General features: G+C 39.9%; 1 protein-coding gene across 1 annotated transcript in view; it reads right to left on the bottom strand.

The window, feature by feature from the left end:
• THSD7B (thrombospondin type 1 domain containing 7B) overlaps positions 1–21,470 on the bottom strand; it is a 271,160-nt gene that overhangs the window by 136,304 nt on the left and 113,386 nt on the right. The window contains exons 7-11 of the mRNA XM_009642486.1: positions 15,715–15,906; positions 12,021–12,255; positions 9,806–9,921; positions 3,212–3,344; positions 2,104–2,207 (exon numbers count right to left, since the gene is read on the bottom strand). Coding sequence (XP_009640781.1) covers positions 2,104–2,207; positions 3,212–3,344; positions 9,806–9,921; positions 12,021–12,255; positions 15,715–15,906 — 780 coding nt within the window. The remainder of the gene's footprint in view (positions 1–2,103; positions 2,208–3,211; positions 3,345–9,805; positions 9,922–12,020; positions 12,256–15,714; positions 15,907–21,470) is intronic.

The following is a 21,470-nucleotide window of genomic DNA, read 5'->3' as shown; positions in this document are numbered from 1 at the left end:
GGTAAAAAAGAAACCGGGCAAATTCATATAAATACTCTTTGGAGAATAAGCACTTACTGGCTAAAAATGCTGACACATTATGCAACTCAATTACTGTGTGGAGTGGTGGTGATACCTTGAATGCAAACTCGTTTGTAGGATGCCTGAATATTGCAGGAAAGCATCTATCTGTAACACCTGGCATTCTTCCACCGATGGCACAGATCTCCCTGAAAAGACCCACAGACTCACAGAATCGTAGAATATAATTTAGAACAGAATGGACCTCTGAAGATCCAATCCCTGCTCTAAGTGGGACTGACCTCAAAGTTAGGAAAGGCTGCTTGAGACCTTATTCAGTTGAGTTTTCAATATCTCCAAGGAATCTACAATCTCTCCAGGCAATCTGGGAATTTCCCTCACTACAAACCCAAATCCCCAGCCTTACCTTGCATGTTATTTCAAAAATATCTCCAAAGAACCCCTTCATGGTGAAGAATGAGAGGATCAGAAGTCCTTCAGTGTCGAGGTCTACATGTTGAAGAGATCCAGCATGGCGTCTAAGTGAATACCACCCTTGGCTAAATGGCTACTGCCTGACAATATGCTCTTGGAGAGTTCACGTAGTTGCAAGGTGAGGTATTAACAGCAGCTTTATGAAAGCTTCCCTTACAAAACACTTCTACAGATAAGATGCGGAATCACTGAAAATCTAGCAGCTTGGTTTTCAGGAGCAATAAGGTCAGAGATAGCAGCTTGGTTTCAGCTGCCTTCTCCATGGAGATCACTCCCGTTGATTGTAGGAAACATCTTCAAAATCTTCTTCCGTGGGTTTCATCTGAAAACTCATTTTCCTGAGACCCCACTCAACCTCAACAATACCTAGCAGACTGGTTCTATCACCACATGTAATTATGAAAACCAAAGGTGTTACAAAAACCATAGTTAATTACAAAAAGTGAATGTGGCACTGAAACAAATTTGACTTAAACCCACCAGGCTATGGGTTTCCTTTCCCACAATTACCCCAGAACAGCACATACCCTATGTAATTGTTGGAGGAATCTCCACAGAGCAAAAATAAGCGTGATACTCTTCTATTATACTTCAAATTCTGTCACAGTAAGATTAATACAAAGTTCATGCACTTACTGGAGCATAAAGATTACCTTCCCCTCACATGGAGATTGAGGAATACATTTCAGGACATCTCAATTTACAGAGCTCTCTTTGAAAACCTTGTAGAAAGGCTTGTGGTCAAAACCTAGTTAAAGATATTTACTCTTTTGAGCTTTAGTTTAAAACACATTTCTTCTTTCAGATACAGCCCACATACTGTCAGGGCTTTTCTTTCTTTCCCTTTGTTTCCAGATTATGTAAGAAATTCACTTCATCCTTAAAGAATAGTTTCTATCCTTGTGAAGGAGTAAATTATTATGTGAACTTTCTTCAGTTAGCATATCTGTATAGTAATTTTTTTTTCAATAAAAATAACCTTTTGTTAAAGGTTTCATTAGATTTCCCAGGAGACTGATAACAGCCAAATCTCTAGCCATCTGCAGGAACCACTACAGACTCTGATCACATACTCTGAGCAGTGAAAATTCTTCCCAACACTTTTATTCAGACAAGGGGATCACTGTATGTTCCAAGTGCTTAATCATGCCGAGGGCAGGAGCCCAAAGCCTTTACCCACGCTGAACTTCCCTAATAGTCTTAATGAAAATCAGGCCTCAGGGCAATTATTAGTAAAATTTAAAATCATGAGGAAATCTTCCTTTCCATTTTTTTTAGCACCAAGAATGGATTACTTCATAGAGGTCTACAAATAGATAGTTCCTTTAAAGCCCAGGTGCTTCATCTTTAGGCAGAGGAGCAGGTTACTGTAAAGATACCTCAACGCCGAGCGTATATCCCCTCCTATACTCCAAGCATACTATCACGTTACTGGTACTTTAACATCCAGCACAGCAGCAAAACTGTGCAATGGCTCCACTTCCCTGAACACTTTAAGTGCTTCAATTGCTTAGTTTCCAAATTAGCTACTGGAAAAGAGTAAAAACGCTACTGAAATGTCACCATCCGACACCTTAAATATTTAGAGGCCGGATGGAGAAAGCTTACCCCTTGACTGCAAACCGTGGCCACACGCCTCACTGTGTCCCGGCACACCCTGTCTCACCGAATCCGGCACCAGCACACAGTGACTCCATCGGTGGGTCTTCCACCTGCGAGAGGAAACGGTTAACGACTCAGCATTAAAACTGGAAAACACTTAACACGTCCTGGCAAAAACTTCAGTTACGAACATGACATACTGTGGAGACTTAGGAAATAAATAGCATCAAAAATTCAGATGCAAGGTTCACCTTCTAGAAAACTGCATCATCCTCTAACCGTGTTTCTCCTCCTCATTTTTGTAGGGCATGGTTTGAAGTCACATAAAATACACAGGAAACATCTTCAGCGGGCTTTGCAACCAGGTTCTCCTCCTGCAAGCCCGTTCCCATACAAGTGATGCTGTACCCAACCTGCTTTCTATGCTAGGATGTGTGCCAGCCAAGAACAGGAGACGGCAGCTACATGGTAGGGAGCCAGGCAGAGCCAAGCGGTGCGACGCCACCTTCACCTCCCCGCTCGGCTCCGAGACCACGTCCTAGGGGATGTGCGGGCTGAAGATTTATATGCAAAGACGTAATGCTTTTTCTATTTACTAATATTGTATAACAGATGGGTCACAGAATTTTAATGAAGAGCGGGGAGAAATTGCCCTATTGTACTATTTGTCTAATCAGAATTTTTTAAAGTGCATATTATTCACCAGAGTGAGAGCACCAGCGGAAAAAGACAAGAGTTTCTGCAATAAGCATACAATTATGATTAAGGCAGTCGAGTGCTTGTGGCCCCAAAATAGCTTACATTGATTTCTAGATAAATTGAGGGGGGAGTTCCCAGTAATAACTTCCTTAAACATATTGAACCCTGAGGTTACCATTTCTAGGAGTTGTGTCTGTTGGTTCTTGTTCTGACGATGCCAGATCTAATGAAACCTCTACTTTGAGGTCTACTTCTACACATTTTGCAAGGTTTATTATTCATGCACTGTCATCTGTTTATAACTCTGCATTTTCCACTTTTATGTCACTTTCTAGTGAAAATTGTGCAATAGAGACATTTCTCAAGAAGTGGGAACCCACTAGCAAGAGACTGATTCCAAGCTAACACTTTTTACCTGTACACTGGACAGATGGGAATATCTTCACATTCTCTTTCCTCATACAAGGTGTCCGGGCATGCTTGTCCCCCATTGGCAGCATCCTGAACAATAATCCTATACCGGGACTGCTTAACTGCGGTGGCATTGCCTGTAAAATAAAGAAAAAAAAAAAATGCCTTCCAGACACAGCTGGCACCCCAAGTTAGTGGGGGTTAAAAACATACTTTGCATTTCATTTATCTTTTGAAATCATGAGCACTCCAGCACTAACCAAAGAAGGGAGGGAATGGTACGTCGGACCGAAAGCTACCATTACTTGCTTTACAATTACCAGTAGTTCAAGCAGAACAACACCTGGAAGGTTGTTAAATGAGCAGCCCAAGAGATGCATCAAAAAATGTTTATTTAACAGAACAATGAATCAGACAAGAAAATAAGTATGAGGAAATACTTAAACACCTGAACAGGAGCAAAGAATAAAAAAAACTCAAACTGTCATAATGGAAGGGGTTTTTTTTTTCTGATAACACATTCTGGTGGTCTCAGGCTGCTACCAGTAACCCATCTTTATGGGTCTAGAAATTACAGATGGTAACTTCCTAATAGGAAAACCACTGCAACAACAGAGGATACCTCTGTACTTAACCTGAGTTGATGCAAGATCAATCCACTTGGAAACACAGTTCACAAAATCTACAGTACGGAATGCAGCATGAAAGACAAGGATAAGATTTATCTAGATATCTCTATAGCTAAAACAAATGCAATCCTTGGCTGCGTAAATGGTAAGTACAAGCTGAGAGCTGGTTTAACCGCTGTGTGCAGCGTTAGCACTTCTTCAGGTACTGTATTCACACTTCAAAAACAGATGCTAGAAAACTGAAAAGGCATCCCAACAGAACTCCGTAAAGGATTTCAGACCAGGCAAACGTCTTTTAATAGTAGATTTCATCAGATTTGTCCAAGAGAGGAAAGCAGTGTGTGAATTAGCCCACTTATACGAGTACTTTTTTTCCAGCTCAAGATAAGGCCAAAGCTGCGGCAGCAAGATTACAGTGCATTAGAGTAGAAGGAAAAATTAGGAAAAGTCACACCATGAACACAAAGTACAAGTACAGATCTAATAAAAATGGTCGGCTCGAATATCAGGTTATAAAAGCCTTCACTCACACACATGCTATCACTGTGAGACCACAGCAAAGGGACCTTGGACCCAACAAGAGGTTGCTCATCCCAGCTGCTACCTTGAGACAGGATCAGTGCACCCAGGGTAATCCCCCTCCCGCTTCTTCAACAGCCACTACCTGAGGCAGCTCTACAGCTTCCTACAGTCTCCTTTTAGTTGCCTGATTCAGCACTTGTAAAGCCTTTTCTTAAAATTTAACCCAAACCATCGCTCCTGTCAATTAAGCTAAACCTTATTTATCCCTGCCTCCTAGACATAAAAAGTATTTTATCCCTATTGTATGATGCATAGCCTTTATGAAATTCTAAGTTAAGACCTTCCCTCCCCAAATTAATAGATAGATCCTATTCATCATAGATCCTATTTCATCATTCCTCTTTACTCACTTTCTTACAAGACAGCACACAAGGAGTCCCACCTGCAGTCTTACCAGTGCACAGTACAGTAACTCCTTTGGTGTTTTACATACAACAAATGCATGAGTTTGACAAGCCCAATATGAATTTTAGCATTTCAAATTGTTGACTTCAATTCATTTTGTAGTCCATCGTACACCCAGAAGTGCCCAAGACACTACTGAGGTCTTTATTTCCCATTCTGTCTTTGTGCAATTGATTTTTCCTTCCCAAGTCATATTCTGAGAAATTTCTCAGTAATTTCAATATGACTTCATATATTGTCTATTGTGTTTGCTACCTCTTTAAGCTCTGCACCATCCACTAATTCAAGCACAGAAGCTGTTCAGACAAATATCACATAGAATTGAGACAAGAAGAGTTTTCTGTGGGACTCTCCTTGGCTCATGTTCCAGTTTTATCATGAAGAGTGGACATCTGTCAGCCAAAGCAGCTTTGCAGAGAAGGACGTCGGAGTCCTGTTGGACAAGTTGACCAGGAGGCAGCAATGTGCCCTTGCAGCAAAGAAGGGCCACAGCATCCTGGGCTGCATTAGGAAGAGCATCACCAGCAGGCTGAGGGAGGTGATTCTTTCCCTCTCATCAGTGCTGGTGAGACATCTTGGGTGCCGTGTCCGGTTCCAGGATAAGGAGGACATGGGCATACTAGAGTGAGTCCAATGAACAGCCACAAAGACTATTTAGGGACTGGAGACACACAAGAAGAGACCAGGAAAGCTGGGTATCTTCAGCCTGGAGAGGAGAAGGCTCACAGGATCTTATCAATGTGTATCAATACCTGATGGCAGGCAGTACAGACTTTCCACAGCAATATCCACTGTGAGATTTTTCAAGCAGCTGAGTACCCATTTAACAATGATTTAATTCAAGTCACTGTTCCTCAGCTTCCTGATAAAAGTTTAATGTGTCAAAAATCTACCACTTCCCTTAATTAGAGCAGCTATGCTGTCAAGAAAAGGAGATTAAATTTATTGCAACTACTTGTTCTCAATAAATCCATACTGGTCCGTTCCAAATCTGAATCAGAATCTGATTCTTGAAATGTTTATATCTTGAGCAATAGCTTGGTTTTGTGTTTTTCTATCTAACAAAGTTAGGAACAGTAATCTACAGTTTGCTTGACCTTTCTTTTTGAGGGTTGGGGCGGGGGGCAAAAGGGAGGGTGTTGGCTGGTTAGTTGGTTTGGCTTGTCTTGGTATTAGTGAGTTTTAGTTAGTTCCTTAGCACTTAGCAATTTCTCACCCAGAAGACAGTCACTAGATGCTCCAGCATTACTTTATCACTTCCTTCTCTATTTACACAGCCCTACTGACATGGGAACACCTAATTTATTGAAACACTTATTCTTTAGTCCCTTCCTCTCCCAGATGCAGACAGAAAACAGCAGCAGCAACTGCATATTCCCCATGTTGTGTTTCCCTCATTTTGCAGTAAGTAATGGACAAATATTTCATTCAGCTTTGCCTTACTTCTAATCCATTTGTGCAATAACTGTCCTATAGCTTAATATGCATTCTTGATTTCTATACCATATTTTTAATTTATCTTCAGTTTCATGCTTGTTTCTAATTTTTGTGAAACAATTTGACAACCAAAAAGGAAACAAGGTTCTGAACAACTCCGATGATGAGAAAGGCTAAAAACACGGCTATGCTACCTGTGTCTGATGTTTTCTCTTCATGGTTTGAAGCTTGAACATGCAAGTTATATACAGACCTACACACACCTTGCTCCTCTGTGCTACTGGCTTGCTCTTCTATCACTTTCAGGATAGAAAGTAGAGTCCCGTTGGGCTTCAGCCCTTCATGCAGTCTTTCTTGGTAGCTTCTAGGTCTTCTACACTCCCATCTGCATAGAACGTGTTCCCAAGAGGTGTAGCTACCAATTCTCTGCAATTGTTGAAGTCTTTTTTTTATATGTCTTGCTGATATTGCCATCGTTCCCTTCTAAGAATCGTGAACTCTATCACTTTGTGACGATTTTCATTCAAATTATCTACCACCATTAGAATCTTAGCCATTTCCTTCCTATTAATCAGTACCAAATCTAAATGAGCTTCCCACAGTAATTTTCTTCACCTCAAGAAACTAAATTATCCTCAGCATTTATTGCACATTACTCAAACCCCATTTTCAAAATTGAATTTCCTCATTGGCTTTTCTACAGCATTCCTTACAAATGTTAATGAACATAATTTTTATATCTCATTTAAAATTGCTATAGTCTGATTTTCCAGAGTATTAGCATTATGTAGGACTGTCCTTTTAAAGTTGAACTTCAGCTGATTTCAAGCATGGCTATGACTGCTTGCCCTCCTGAAAAAAATCAAGCCTCAGGATCTCAAGAGAATCTGAACTTCTGTGTCCTTGACTTTGCAACTCAGATAATGCTGTTTGAGAATTTTGGGGGTGCCTTATCTCTGCTTCCACTCCCGCCTCCCTGTCCCACGGGTCCCCTCTCCTTACAGACCCTCACGACTTCTATCAATCCATTCTTCTCATTCCTCCCTTGCTTTTGCATCTTTGCTTCCTCTGCATTTGTCCCCCATGGCTTCCCTGGTGGCCTGCCCAGGGCTAGAAAAGGTGGATCACCGCTGTCAGATGAGGGACAAAGTCCTTGTTCACTACTGTAAAGTCTGCTATATCTTTAATGATAGAATAGCTGGTCCAGCTTTTATAGAATATGATAGAATAGGATATTTCAGTTGTAAGGGACCTACAATGACCATCTAAGTCCAACTGCCTGACCAATTCAGGGCTGACCAAAAGTTAAAGCCTGTTAAGGGCACTGTCCAAATGCCTCTTAAACACTGATGAGGAATTTAATCAGAAACATTCAGCTTCATCCTCTTTGCTCCTGACCAGATGGAAAGGCAGAGTCTGGTCAACACAAGACTCTCAGCACACAATAACACGGACAGATTCTCCAAGATTTAGTCACCAAAACCAGAGCTGTCTTCAGTATTTCTGTGCAGACAAGAGCTTTTGAAGGGATAAGTCTTTAACTTTGACCAATTCTTGTTGAGTGTTTATGAGAACTGGAGGTGGCAGATCCTTGACAGAAACCGTCTGACACAAGGTAGAGGTCATTGGAATTTCTCATCATGGCACACCATGTATGTTATCCACTTTTACCCCATCTCATTTCAAATCTGATTTTAGGCATGGGGAAATAAATTAGACAGTTATTACCTAACATTTCACATAAACTTGTTTAGAAAATTAAACAACAGTGACATTTCTAACCTTCCCACCGACAGCCATTGCCCAGAAGAGGAGAGACATTCATAGGTACCATCTCTTTTCAGGAGGGAGAGGGAAAATGGTATTTATTGTTAGGTGTTTGCTTTTTTTTTTTTTAATCTCCCCATTTTAAATCTATGCTGACAGACCAGAGAGCACATCACCCATGCTGAAAGCAGTTACCTCCCCAAGACACCTTCACCACCAGCTACGGCGGCCACAGAGGAAAATCTACATGCTGCTCATTCAAACTATTCCATATTCTGAAACCTCCACATTGATTCTTCGATTCTTGTTTCGATTCATCCTCAAAGACCCATTAAAACAGATATATTATAGGAGACTGAGGTAGACAGTTGTCACCTTTAAGTATCTGAAATGGCAGAGAATCAATAACTTGCAACAACCTCCCTGTTCCTGCCTCACCAACAGGTGTTTGGATTCAATTGCACTTCTTTTGTGAATTATGTTGTCCGTCCATCTGTTATTGCCCTAAGTTCACCGCTGTCTACACTTCTGAGGTATGAGATAATCCTTCGCCAGAAGACAGCCTGTTGTCTGATGACATTTAAATGTAGGAAAGTTGGACGCATTTTCTCAGATAAACTACAAACAGCTTAACCGGTAAAGTTCTGTGTAAACCTGATTTAGTGATTGCATGTTTGTCTAAGCTCTGATCTTATGCCGGTACACATTTAATTTTAAATCTGCCAGGCAATACCTGTTCCTGCTTGATCTGCTTAGTAATTCACCATCTGTATACTGTTTTCATTAAATACAACTTTTCTAGAAAAAAAACAAACCCCCTAAAAACTCACATATGCATAGTGGTTTTGAAATTTCATTATCATGCTGAGGTTTTAATTGCACAGTGCAAATTAAAAAAAAAAATAATCTTGCAATGCAGCCATATCAATAACAGATCTAGCAAAAAGCAAACACTCCCATCTAAGAAGTTTTAATTTAGAATTATATTAAAATGATAACACTGCCAAGGAGGTTAAATAATTAATTTCTTCTCATTTTAATTGTAGACTATTATTTAATAAACAAAGTAATTTACCAGGTAATTTATTCTACTTGTTCATAGGCAGCTCATTTAAAGTCTAAAAATAAATTCCTAATTAAAACAGGATTCACTGTTTTAGAAAGCAACTCATTTTCCTGTAAAATCTAACAAGGACTATGGTAGAGCATCCACTGAAAGTCTTTGAAGGGCAAGGAAGCCAGCAAAAAAAATGAAATATTCTGATAACTGAGAAGGCTTTCATCTGAACAATTAATGGAACACACAAATTTGTCACTAAACCCAGCACTAGATCCTTATAAAGAAACGTCACTAAACACCTAGTGTCCAAAAGCTAACCAACTAGATCAAAGAAATGCATGGTCCTTGAAAAACCATGAAGTGCAGAGACTATTTGCACAACTCTGTACATATATCTAGGCCAGTCAAGAGAAATAAATTTCATATAATGTAGTAATTCCATGTATAGCCATACAACGCTGGGGCCTTGGACTTCTGATATTGAAGGCAGAAGCCCAGAAGGAATTTATTCTAGGTAAGGAGAACTTGTATCTCCAAATCTGCTCACGAGGATCCCACGCACCCGCAACATCATCAGTGTCAACACCATCCCAAGTCCAAAACTCATGCAGATGAATGCCCTAAAAATTACTACACTGATGTGAACTACAACTACCACACGTTTCTAGGCCAATTCTCCAATTCTTCCACAAATGTTGACCTCTTCTTAAAGGCTTACCAGGCTGACATGCTGTTGGGCAGCGAGTCCACTCACTGAACGCCGTAACAATGCAGTCTTTCTTGCAGAGGAGGAGACATGGCCGAACAGTCTCAGGTCTGATGGACTCTGGGCACCTATTCATCCAAACGCAAAGATAAAATATAATAAAAAATTAAAACTACAAGGAAATGTTTTACTCCCAAGACTCTCACAGGGCTGTGAGTGTACTGACATACCAAAGATACCCCTTATTTTTTTATTTTTTAAATTAATTTATAACTCCTAAGTGAAAAATGTCATGCATATTCTAATAAAAGTTTCAGTTAATATTTAAAAGCTCAAAGGGTGGAAAAGGGATCATTTTCTGGGATCAGGCAGATCTTGCATTTCACATGGGGAAGCAGAAAGGGAATTACTCTTTTTTAAGTTTTATTATTTGGAAAAATCACTCAAAAATACTTAGTGATGTATACAACCCAAAATGACCTCATTTTGGAAAGAAAATAAACCTTGAAGTCATGATTCTGTTACTGAGATAGTAATAAGATAGTTAGAGGTATCATTTAAAAGCAAATAAATACAAAGAGACACGTCTTCTCATTAAGCACAATTATCATAGAGGAAGATTTCTGTTATCTTAGAGAAGCATCGAAATATTTTTCTGCAAAAGTTTTAGATTTATTTGGCTTTCTGTGCCTTGCACCTTCTTCTGATATGGTGTAATTGTTCTTCATGTAATCAGTAAAAATGTAGAATATAAAAAAAAAAAATAAATCAGTATACCAACACATAAAGGTTATTTATTTATTTATATAACGCATCCCATTTCTGAAGCCATATAAACAGTAGACTTTCACCACAGCAGTTCTAAACCCAACATTACTTTGGGTCAGTTTTCAATAACTAAAAATATAACACAGCCACAGGGAGGAGGGCTGCCCTCCCCTCCAGCACCAGACCAGCCCAGACCCTCCTGGGAGGTAACGAGGTAATTCTGAAACACACAGGTTTTATTCCTTCACTTAGAACCACCTTTCTAAAAACTTCTAGATGTCTAAGTTTTTTATTTTTAAGATGATTATTACCATAAGAACAATAGGCAGTGCTGCAGCAAGAGAAACAAATTCACTAAGAAGCTCTTTTAAGGACGCAACTGTCCGTTCTGCTCCAGCCATTTACAGTACACAAGGAACGCTGCAGCACTGAAGCTGTGATACCAAAGCCAAGGAGAGCCCCTTTCTGAAGTCCTCAGTACACAAATATCTTATTTTCCAGGATCTGAAATTCTGTTTTCCCTTCACATACTTCCCATGAGTATTTATGTACTCCCTTCAGTTCCATTTCCCCTACGCCATCTCAAGAGCGGAGGGGGCAAACAACTATTTTAGACATTACATAGCTCTATAAACAGTATGTTTAATTAGGTAAAGTTACAGCATATCAATGGATTCTAGATATAAATAAATACTAGATTTCTTTCCTTTTATTTAATTAATCTCATTAACCTCAAGAATTTTAATTAACTTTACTGAAATCAACACAGTCTGCTTATACAAACGGGATTGTTTTGAGAGCTACAATAAGAAATGAAACTCGCTTGCAAGTCTCTAGACTCATTAACGGTGTAAAAAATAATTAGCAATGTCTTAATTTTTTTATATTAGGGAAAACATCTGTGCTACTTATTTTCCTCATTTAGTAAAGCAAAGCAAAATGCAGAGTATTTGTACCGCAGAATACATAATTCTGTCGTGTCAGTATCACATTATAGAAGCTATATAAATCAACTGAACAATATAGATCATGCCTATGGTTCTGCCACATTGTTATTGTGGTATAAATATAAAGCAAACTCTATTTACTTTCTATTTTATTAGAGCATTGTTAATAATGTATCGATGAACGTTATAATCAGATGTACTTTACATTTACCTCACACCTGTCCTTCAGGAAAAAATTGTAAATTAGAATGACAGAGGAGCTACAGCAAAAAATCTACACCACTAAAAACATGTGTTTTGCTTGGATTTACACAGAAAATGAAAATGGGCTAGCTATTTATTTTTTTTATATATGAGTATACCTTTCATAGTAGTGCTGGAATAGTAGCTGGAGAATTAGTCCTGAAATTAAATTATTTTCAAAGCTGCAGATTCCCTACGCTAGCTGAAAATTCTTTCAGATGTCACGTATTCCAACTACAAATAATCACTAATAACCTTTCTTTAAATACCTTTTAGGCGTGACCTGGCCAGAACTGCTCTTCCTGCAGAAGACATTCCTCGTCTGTATGCCCACTCCACACGTGGCTTCTCCGCTCCAATGAGCAGTTGCATTGAGCGCAGTTACCAGCGCGGCTTCAGAGCAGGAACTCCAGGGAGAAGTTTCCCAGAAGAAATGCACGCATGGGTGATCATTACAGGCACGGTGCTCCTGCAGGGCTCGGTCAGGAGGACAGGCTTTTCCACCTGGAAGCAGTCAAGAGAATACCGTATTTTATCCTCTGGCATGTGGCAAAAGGAAGACATGGAAAAATGAATGAAAATGGTAGGTTTGCTTAATATCTTCTTTTTTTCCCATTTAAAATAAATAAATAAATAAAGCTTAAATAAAGCTGTTGACCTTTATGGCTACAATAACAACCTTCTAAAATATCGTTTCCCCATTAAACTAGCCTTGCATAAAATTGTATTCCAATGCATAATGGAAACAGAAATAGGCAAAGCATATTTCTGAGTTACCTTATTGATACTCCTACACACAGCCAAGTTGATTCCATTTAAATGCCAGTATCACTCAGCAAACATGCAATTAGGTTTATAGACAAATTAAACATTATTTTTATGTTCATTCTCCTTGCTAATTTCCCAAGGAGGAACATCTCTTTCTAATATTTGGACTCTATTCACGCGTTGCCTTAAAGATGCTGGACTGGACTGATGGAGGAATGTATCAAATGATACCCACACCCACAAATCAAGGGGGGGAAAACATGAAAGAGAAGTTTTTAATATGAAGCCTTTACTTTTCTGAAGCAGCATCCTTCAAATTGGCATCCCAAGATTTTGCTAAGCTACTGCACTTTGTCAACAATTTGTAATAAATCCACGAAGTACACGATTTTGAGCAGCCTCCCCAGAAGCTTTAACACTTTAGCCAGCAGCCTGAATTTATCCCATAAAAGCAGCAGATGTTCATAGCTCAAAAGCTAAGGAGTAATGCAGTGAAATTGTAACAGTAAGCACTATCATTTTAGGAAGAAAGAAATAAAAATGACTAAAATCAAAACCATTCTCTTCCAGGAGGGAGAATCTGGCAATGCGTGACATGGCAAAAGTGTTACAGGTTTTGAAAGAACTGAAGTGTTGGGGCCAGATACCACAAGGTTCAGAGCATCTTTACGCCCTACTAAAATCAAGAGGAGATGAAGGCATATTGCTCCTCAAAGGGATGCCTATCGCCTTGCAGGACTGAGCCTTCTCAGATAAGGTATGACCCCAGATGGCCACAACCAACAGCACTGAGAAAAGAGAGGGGGATAGAAATTTCTTAGCACACTGATTTGGATAATCACGTCACATTACCGTTCATCTTTTCATGCAAATGAACTATTCCAGTACTCAGTCTCACAGCATGTTTAGTATGAAGATGGAGTAGAAAATGCCCCAGGTAACTTACTTTCCTGAAGATTTTGACTTGGCAGGAAAAACACAGGCCAATTATTGCTCTTATGTGTTTGAGCACATCCAAAATAAAAAAAAAAATAATTGCAAAATGCCTGCTCCATTAGGAAAAAATAAAAGACCTAACTCAAATTTTGAGCTTCCCAGGGAAAAATTAAGCTGGTCTTTTTCAAGAATACCCATGGTAAGGAAGCTCTCCTAAACAAGGGAGGGTAATAACAGGCAGTTTTAACTTAAAAACATAAGAAATGCCACTTCGTCCATCCAACCAGCAGTCTGTCTGCCAAACTGAAAGCAGGAGATGCTGTTTAGCACAAGAGCCTGGCCACTTTCTGCAGTTCATTGACAGCTTTTGTACAAGGAAAGCAAGAACACATGCCACTGCCTAGCCCTTTTAGTAGGCATTTAAGGACCTTTTATAGACCTGTTCCTCACCAGTTTCTCTAATCCGTTTTAAACCTGCTGAGATTGCCTGCCTCCACAGCCTCCTCTTGTACCAAGTTTCAGAAGTTTACTGTATAAAGAAATACCTTTTAAAACCTGATTTAAACCAAGTCCCTCTAGTTTCATCAACAGGTTATCATACTCTGGGATCCGGTGAACAGCTTGGAGAAAAGGACCCAAGGGTTTGAAGTGAAGTCAGCCTGTGGGATGGCATCCAGAGGTCCCGAGACAGTAGAGCCACAGCTAACATTGCCTCAGTCAACAGAGGACAAAATGTCCTGGTACCAAAAGGTACCAGAGCTCTGCAGAAGTCAGTGGCTCATCTGTGAGCTGAGTAGGAGAGTGTCAGAGAAAGCAGGCAACATAACATTGCCACAGTATTGCACTGATAATGGTATTAAATCCACATCCACTCTCCACAAATTCAAAACAATAACTATTTATCTGCATGCAGATGTGTGACGCTGCAGAGCAAACCATTATTCTCATTGCTAAAGATGTACAGAAAAAGTTGGGGCGTTTGATTTTAAAGTTAATTATTCCTTCCTGAGAAACTTGAAGTATTCAGTTCAAAGCACACAATTTTTAGTTTAGTGTGTTTCAGGTTGAGATGACTGAGCTTATGTACTTCCAGAATTCACTTCTTCAACACTTCACTTCCATAATTTCATGTTTATCTGTTATTTGCATTTCGCTGCTTCCATGGAAAATCTGAAGCCAATTGTATTTTTCATTTTAATTATTCTCTAGCTCATAGACTTTTTTTAGTAGTAGTTATTATCATTCAATCGACAATTACACAGCAGTTTTCATCCTGAAGGATGAAAATTTCCTTCGCAAGTGCTTATAAGGATGTTTATGTGAATACAGACCATTCACATGAGTAAGGGTTTGCAAGATCAAATCCTTACATTGCCTCAGAAACAGTGGGTGGCTTTAATGCTAATTTACAAAATAGCACTTAACAGAGCTTGTCCTAGACTAGATTTGCATCTAAGAGTGTTTTGCTGCTGCATTAGTGGCACATAGTGCTGACACTAGTAGATATTTTTTGTTGTGTCAACAAGACTTTAGTCTGCTAGACCTATTCACATTTTATTAATTTTTATGCACTTGATGCAATATCATTCAAATCCTGTGTGATAAACCAACACATAAATGAATTACTGTATGTGTAAATGTAGTTAGAACACCATACTTCTAATATGAATAGTTTGTGTAAATAATTGTATCACTGATGTTGATATGTAAAAATCCAGATACATGATGCATCCATGAAGATACAGAGAAAATTACATACATTCATCATGAGCTATTTATTTATTCCAATAGAAAAACAAGAAGGTCAATACATTCTAGGTCTCCATTAATAAAATAAACAGGTCCTTTTCTATTTCCTCATTTTTCACAGCTCACTAGTCTTTTCTAAATCACTACTAATATGTTCCTATATAAAGACACTCACATGATGAGTTTGTGTCATGCAGCAATTTCATTAGTATAGGATGTAGCTCTCCTGAAGTAAATTCACACCCAGACCAGCCCTCGATAGACAATAATTCATAGGCTGAAGTAAATAATTTTGAACTGCGACAGAATTTCTCTAAGTGACACATGCATTAACTGAAGCCCATAAAGATATTTTAGTCGCTAGGCATGAAGTGCAGACGAGCATTAAGTATTACTCCTCATTGCTATAGTAGTGGGATTAGCTCTGATCTAAATACAGGTTGGCTGAGGAATGCAAGTCAACTCATTAAACAAACAAACAGCGACTAATCCAAAATGTTTACCACTCACCCTCGGCTGGAAGGGCCAAGATGGACCTGCTCCTGCTTTGACTGCCCTCAGCGTTTTTACTGGAGCATGAGTGGGAACACGGGGACCACGGGGACCACTCGCTGATGACACAGTCCGTTGCACAAGGGATTTCACAAGGCACAACCTCAGGACGGGGAAACTCTGAGCAGAGGTGATGTGGTACTTCTTCACCTGGAGCAAACAAAACAAATCAGACATGGAGGAACGTTCAACTTGGTTCAATATCCACGGTCTACATCAAACAGACTAACTTTATATCAGGCACCTGCCTGCCCGTGGAAGAATATAGTACAAAAGAGCATGTGGTAAAGCTTCAGGCTTTAAAGTATAATACTTTTTATATATATATAAAATATATATTTTTAATATTTTTTATATTACTTTCAGAAAAACAAAACAGAAAAAATGTGTTTCACAGTCCACTTTATAAAGCAGGCAAGCATGAAGAATGAGATAATTCAATCAATAAAAAACTGTAATATCAATTATCAACGGAATTGATGATAACTGCCCCCTGTTTTTCAGCAATCTCCACCTACAAAACCTATTTTCCACAACAGAAACTGTTCAGGTCCCCACAGAAGACAATATTCCTCTTCCTATAGGCCAGCAAAGTGTCCAATAGGCGTTTTGGTCATTCTCCTGCAACTTCACCAGAACTAACCAGGCACCGTTTCTGACTCAGCTTCTCACCCAAAAACTAGCAGAGCCAAACTAATGGATCTGTTGGATCACCCCCATCCAAGGAAGAAATACTTCCTGTTGGGGACGAATCAAGAGACCTGGACCAAAATATACCCCCTGATGAGAAGCATCTTTCCAAATCCCCTTTCAACAAGATGGTAGGACATTGGGGGTGTTGGGGGAAAAAACTACCAACCAAAAGAACACCTGGCAGAATGAGCGACAAAATGAAGCATGCATGAGGGATGTCACACGGAGTCCAACACATGGAACTCTTGGTTTTAAAAAGCAAAATAACATAATTTTATTTTTTAAAATAACAAAATGAAATGTCCAGCAATTTTAGTAATTGCATAGAATTTATGAGGACCTCATAATTCATAAAAATTCATAAAACTTAACTCTTTTGGCACTGAATTCCACATAAAGTCTTACAAATATAATTCAAGTGATGAACAGATGTGACTGACCTTGCTACACTGTTCTCTTGCTTAAGTGTTTCTAGACCCTCATGAATTTTCAGCTAACAAATCCAAAATTTCTGGAAGCTCAAATTTACTTGTTTGTAAACAACAAGCTCAAGCTGAACGTTACCTCCTCTTTTGCCCTTATAACAGTTACAAAGCTCTCCTTCGAGGTTTCTTTAATTATGAATCTAGGAAAAACCATAATGACTATCCAGGCTCAATTATACATAGGAAAAAAAAAATTAAAATTTATAATGGCAACAACTGGCTCTTTCACCTCACGCTACAGGAATAGGGTCTGTAACAAGGCAGCCCAGGATGCAATTATAACTCGGAGGGTAGAAAATTGTACTGCTTTTGCAAGGCAACACATGTACAAGTGAGTAAATAACAGAGGCAGGCTGCTAGCGAGAGTGCATAAAACTGTCAATAGCACGGTGGTATTATCCGCATCCCTAAATGAAGACAGGCTCATCGCCCTCGAGGCACAAATAAAACTTTTCAAGCATATTATGAGAAGTAACGGAGAATCTAGCAGGCAATCAGACTGCAAGATATGTTTAAAAATACTTTATTTTTATACTCCCTTTCCCTCGCGCTCATCAGGAAAGGCTCGATATGCCCAGCCTTTGCGCTACTATTTTAAGTCTGCTGAACAAGAAAATGGAGACCAACACCCTCCCTACAGACAGCCCCCACCCTTCAGTACTGAGTTTGGCACCCCTGCAAACCAAGCTTAATCCATCATTCGCTTCGACTAGCCCATTATCACCACTGCTGCTTTGGATGCTGACATAATACTGAGAACTATCTTTAGAGAAAAACAACATAAAAATGCCAAATAAACCTGTAAGCCTTATTCCAGGCTGTCTTCCTGAGTCATTTTAGTGTCAAATCCCCGCTAACATTTTGACAGCTTGTCTGTACGGTGGCAGATAACACGAGGGCATCCTGGGCAGGCACGATTTTAGGAGTCAATGGTACAGTAGCATCAAGAGATTATATGCTTTGGTGAAGTAGGGTAAAACATCTGTCCTCCTCTCCCATCACTGACACCTCCCAGGGGAAGCACATGAGCCGTCAATGACAGGGTTCTGAACAAGAAGAGATGAGATGGGACACTGGCCCTGCAAGCGTGCCCCCCTCCCCTCCACCCATGCAAGAAGTTATCTTCATTATACAGAGTTGATGGCAAGGGAGCGCCACGAAGTTCACCGAATTCTGGATTTAGCCCAACTTTTCCACCAATCAGATAGTGCCAGAGGTACACATCAGAGAAAACCCTACTTGCTGAAAGCCATGGGAGCCTTTCCACTGATCCAATCTGATCTTACAAAGTTCAAGCCACTCCACTCAGAAGATGGCTCAAAACACTTGGGTCTCCTTTGGGGTGGCATCTTCCATCCATGAGCCCAGGTGCCACAGATTTTCAAGCAACCACCCTGTGGGGAAGGGAGGCAAATGAGCAAAACGTGCTTTCCGCTTCTTCCCTCTGTGCTTTCTTTTCCCCCTGGATTTACAGCAGGTGACAGCAACAGTAACGCTGCAAACAGAGGCTGCAATTCATGGTTCCTCAGCAAAGAAAGGAAGCTTTGAGTTTTGTTATAAAGAGTTTACCACCCGGTGCATGAAGGTACAATTCAACACTCAGTTTGATTTACTTTATAGCTCTATTCGCTGTGTTCAGGTTTAATTACGGGCTTGTATTACTGCAGAAGGGAAACGTTCTTCTGTACCAGCTGCCTGACAGAGAATTCTTAGAAAAGTACTGTATACTACAAAGAGAGGTAATAATCTTTCATTTTCTATGAAAAATACTAGTACAGGAAACATCTGAAGTGTGCTTTATGCATTGTCACAGATTTACAGGGAATATTAAATTCTCCAAAGCTTCCAAATTGTCCACCCAGTACCTTGAAGGTGTAATTCTTCTCAGATATTCTGAATAATCTTTCTAGAGGAGGCTTTCTCCCTCTCTAAATAGGACTAATGCCTTTAAGCACCTAAATTATTCATACTGTGTTCAGATGCATTGTCCTCCAAATATGCGTTTAAATCTCAGGCCGCAGCATCTGAAATCGGCCCTGGAGAGCAGCAGGGTGGGCAATCGCAGCAGAAGGACGCCAAGCCAACTTCCCTTCAGGGAAAATAGGGAAAGGGACCGCACTGACCATGACAGCCACAACTTTGGTCCCTGTTAGAACTTTTTTGATGAGAAGCCATGACATTGCTCTGAAGTTCATCTGGAATAAACTGAGAGCATCGTTCATTCATTCATCAGTAAACTGAGTTGTCCAAGGCAAAAGGACAGAAGACTTTTTCAAAGAAAGAAGAAGAAAAAAAAAATTTTTAAGTCCTAGGTTCTGTGGGGTCGTCTCGTTAGCTTGGACCAGATCCAGCCCATCCAGTCCAACCCCCCACAGAGGTTACCACCGCTATCTTTGTTGGCTCTCCTCAGATACAACTTGCTAATTTCATTTTTTTTCTCCCCCTTGAGACTGCTCAAGCACCCAGAATTAGTCTTAAGGAATTATGTTTACTCCAAAGAGTATTTTTTCTGCTGTAATACTAAAGAGTACAAATCCACAGGTGTTAGTGAGATGCAACTGGGGACCTGGTTAGGATGGTGACTGAGCAACTGAACATTCAACCTAATGTTGAGGACACAGCTAAGGGGGGCTCAGATTGGGGGGAACCTTGGGAAGTGCTTTCCTATCCTTAGGGTAACCACAAACAACTACTGCTAAGACAACTGCACATGGAAAGCACCAGCTTTAAAACAGAACTTATACTTACATTTTACAAAGAGCTACAGCTGTTGATTGATTTGTGCAAGTCATGATCAACACAGCACCTTGAAATATTCCTTTTTGACTTATTCCACGCTAAGAAATATAACAGGGCTGTGAGTCAAGGGGAAATTATTTTTCCATATTATGAAATGTTCTAAGGTTTCAAAGCTTTCAAATTTTTATATGCCATATTAGGACAAAATCCACATCTTTCAAAGAACATATTTTTTAAAATGCGGGAAGGGAGAGGGTGGGGAGAGAGCAAGAGCCTAACTACATGTGTGTGGGTTTTAGCCATCACCTGTGAGGCACAACACACAAGATCCAACCTCTGATCTACATCAGGTATAAGAATTGAACCAGCATCCCAGGAGCCACAGTGTTCACTCTCACGTGCTCTTTATTTCATGTTTTAAGCACAGTTTCTGTTCTCAGCCTTGCAGAATGCATGCTTTCCTAAAAAAAAAGTTAAGAAAAATGTTACAGTTTTCTATAAAGAAATGTTTAACTGCAAGCATCCTGACCAACTCTAACGACTTTTTTTTTTAACTGATTGCTTTGTACTTGAATAGTTAGTACTTGAATAGTGATTAAAGCTGAATATCCCAGACATTTCAGCAGAAAATTGTGTGGTTTAACTTCAGCCAGCAACCAAGCCCCACCCAGCAACCAAGCCCCACCCAGCCGCTCGCTCACCCTCCCTGCCCCTGGTGGGATGGAGGAGAGAATCTGAAGAGCAAAGTAAGAAAACTCAGGGGCTGAGATAAGAACAGTTTAATAACTGAAATATAATAATAATAATGAAAAGGAAAACGACGAGTGAGAGAAAGGAACAAAACGCAGGAAAAACAAGTGATACAACTGCTCACCATGCACCAACCAACACCCAGCCAGTTCCTGAGCAGCGATCACTCCCCCCAATCAACTCCCCCCAGTTTCTATACTGAGCATGATTCCCTATGGTCTGGAATAGCCCTTGGGCCAGTTGGGGTCAGCTGTCCTGGCCATGCCCCCTCCCAGCTTCTTGTGCCCCTGGCAGAGCAGGGGAAGCTGAAAAGTCCTTGACTGGTGTAAGCCCTGCTCAGCAACAACGAAACCATCAGTGAGTTATCAACATTCTTCTCATCCTAAATCCGAAACTAGGAGCCAGCTACTAGGAAGAAAATTAACTTTATCCCTGCCAAAACCAGGACAACAGTATTTTTAACATAGGAAAGACTGAATCCATTTTCTTCCAAAGTCAGGGTGTAATTACAAAAGAGAAGACAAGCATGGCATTTTTGCAAATGTATTTGCTAATAAAGTTGATCATTACCTAATGTAGCGGTCCCTAATCTGAATTCTTTAACAAGGTAACAGAGAGTAAAATTCTGAGTGGAATTTTTGATTCACCTAAAAGCAAACTAAATTCTTCCCAACAAGGGAAACAAAACAAGGAATGACATAAAACCTGCCTTGAACTAAAGAGCCTGTTTTTTTCCAGCAACTTTATTTTTTTCTTATTGTCTTTTCCATTCTCAAAGAGAAACCACTGCCATGATCCTGAATAATGCACTACATGGCAAGGCACTGAATCAACAGGAACGTTTCATTCTGAATCAGTTCAATATTAAACTACATCTGCCGACTTTACATAACGCCTTGCAGCAATCACAACTCTGGCACATTAGTCTCAATCTTCTCTGCAACCTATGTACTCATCCCCTACGACACAGTTTAATTACACCCACCACAAATTTCCCTCCTGGCTCAGGAAAAAGGTATTGCAGCACGGGGAATGTCCACGGGACAG

The sequence above is a fragment of the Egretta garzetta genome, unplaced genomic scaffold, assembly GCF_000687185.1.
Source record: "Egretta garzetta isolate BGI_Z169 unplaced genomic scaffold, ASM68718v1 scaffold197, whole genome shotgun sequence".
Lineage (NCBI taxonomy): Eukaryota > Metazoa > Chordata > Aves > Pelecaniformes > Ardeidae > Egretta > Egretta garzetta.
Note: the sequence above shows the minus strand (reverse complement) of the source record. Positions and strands in the feature narration are given on the sequence as shown.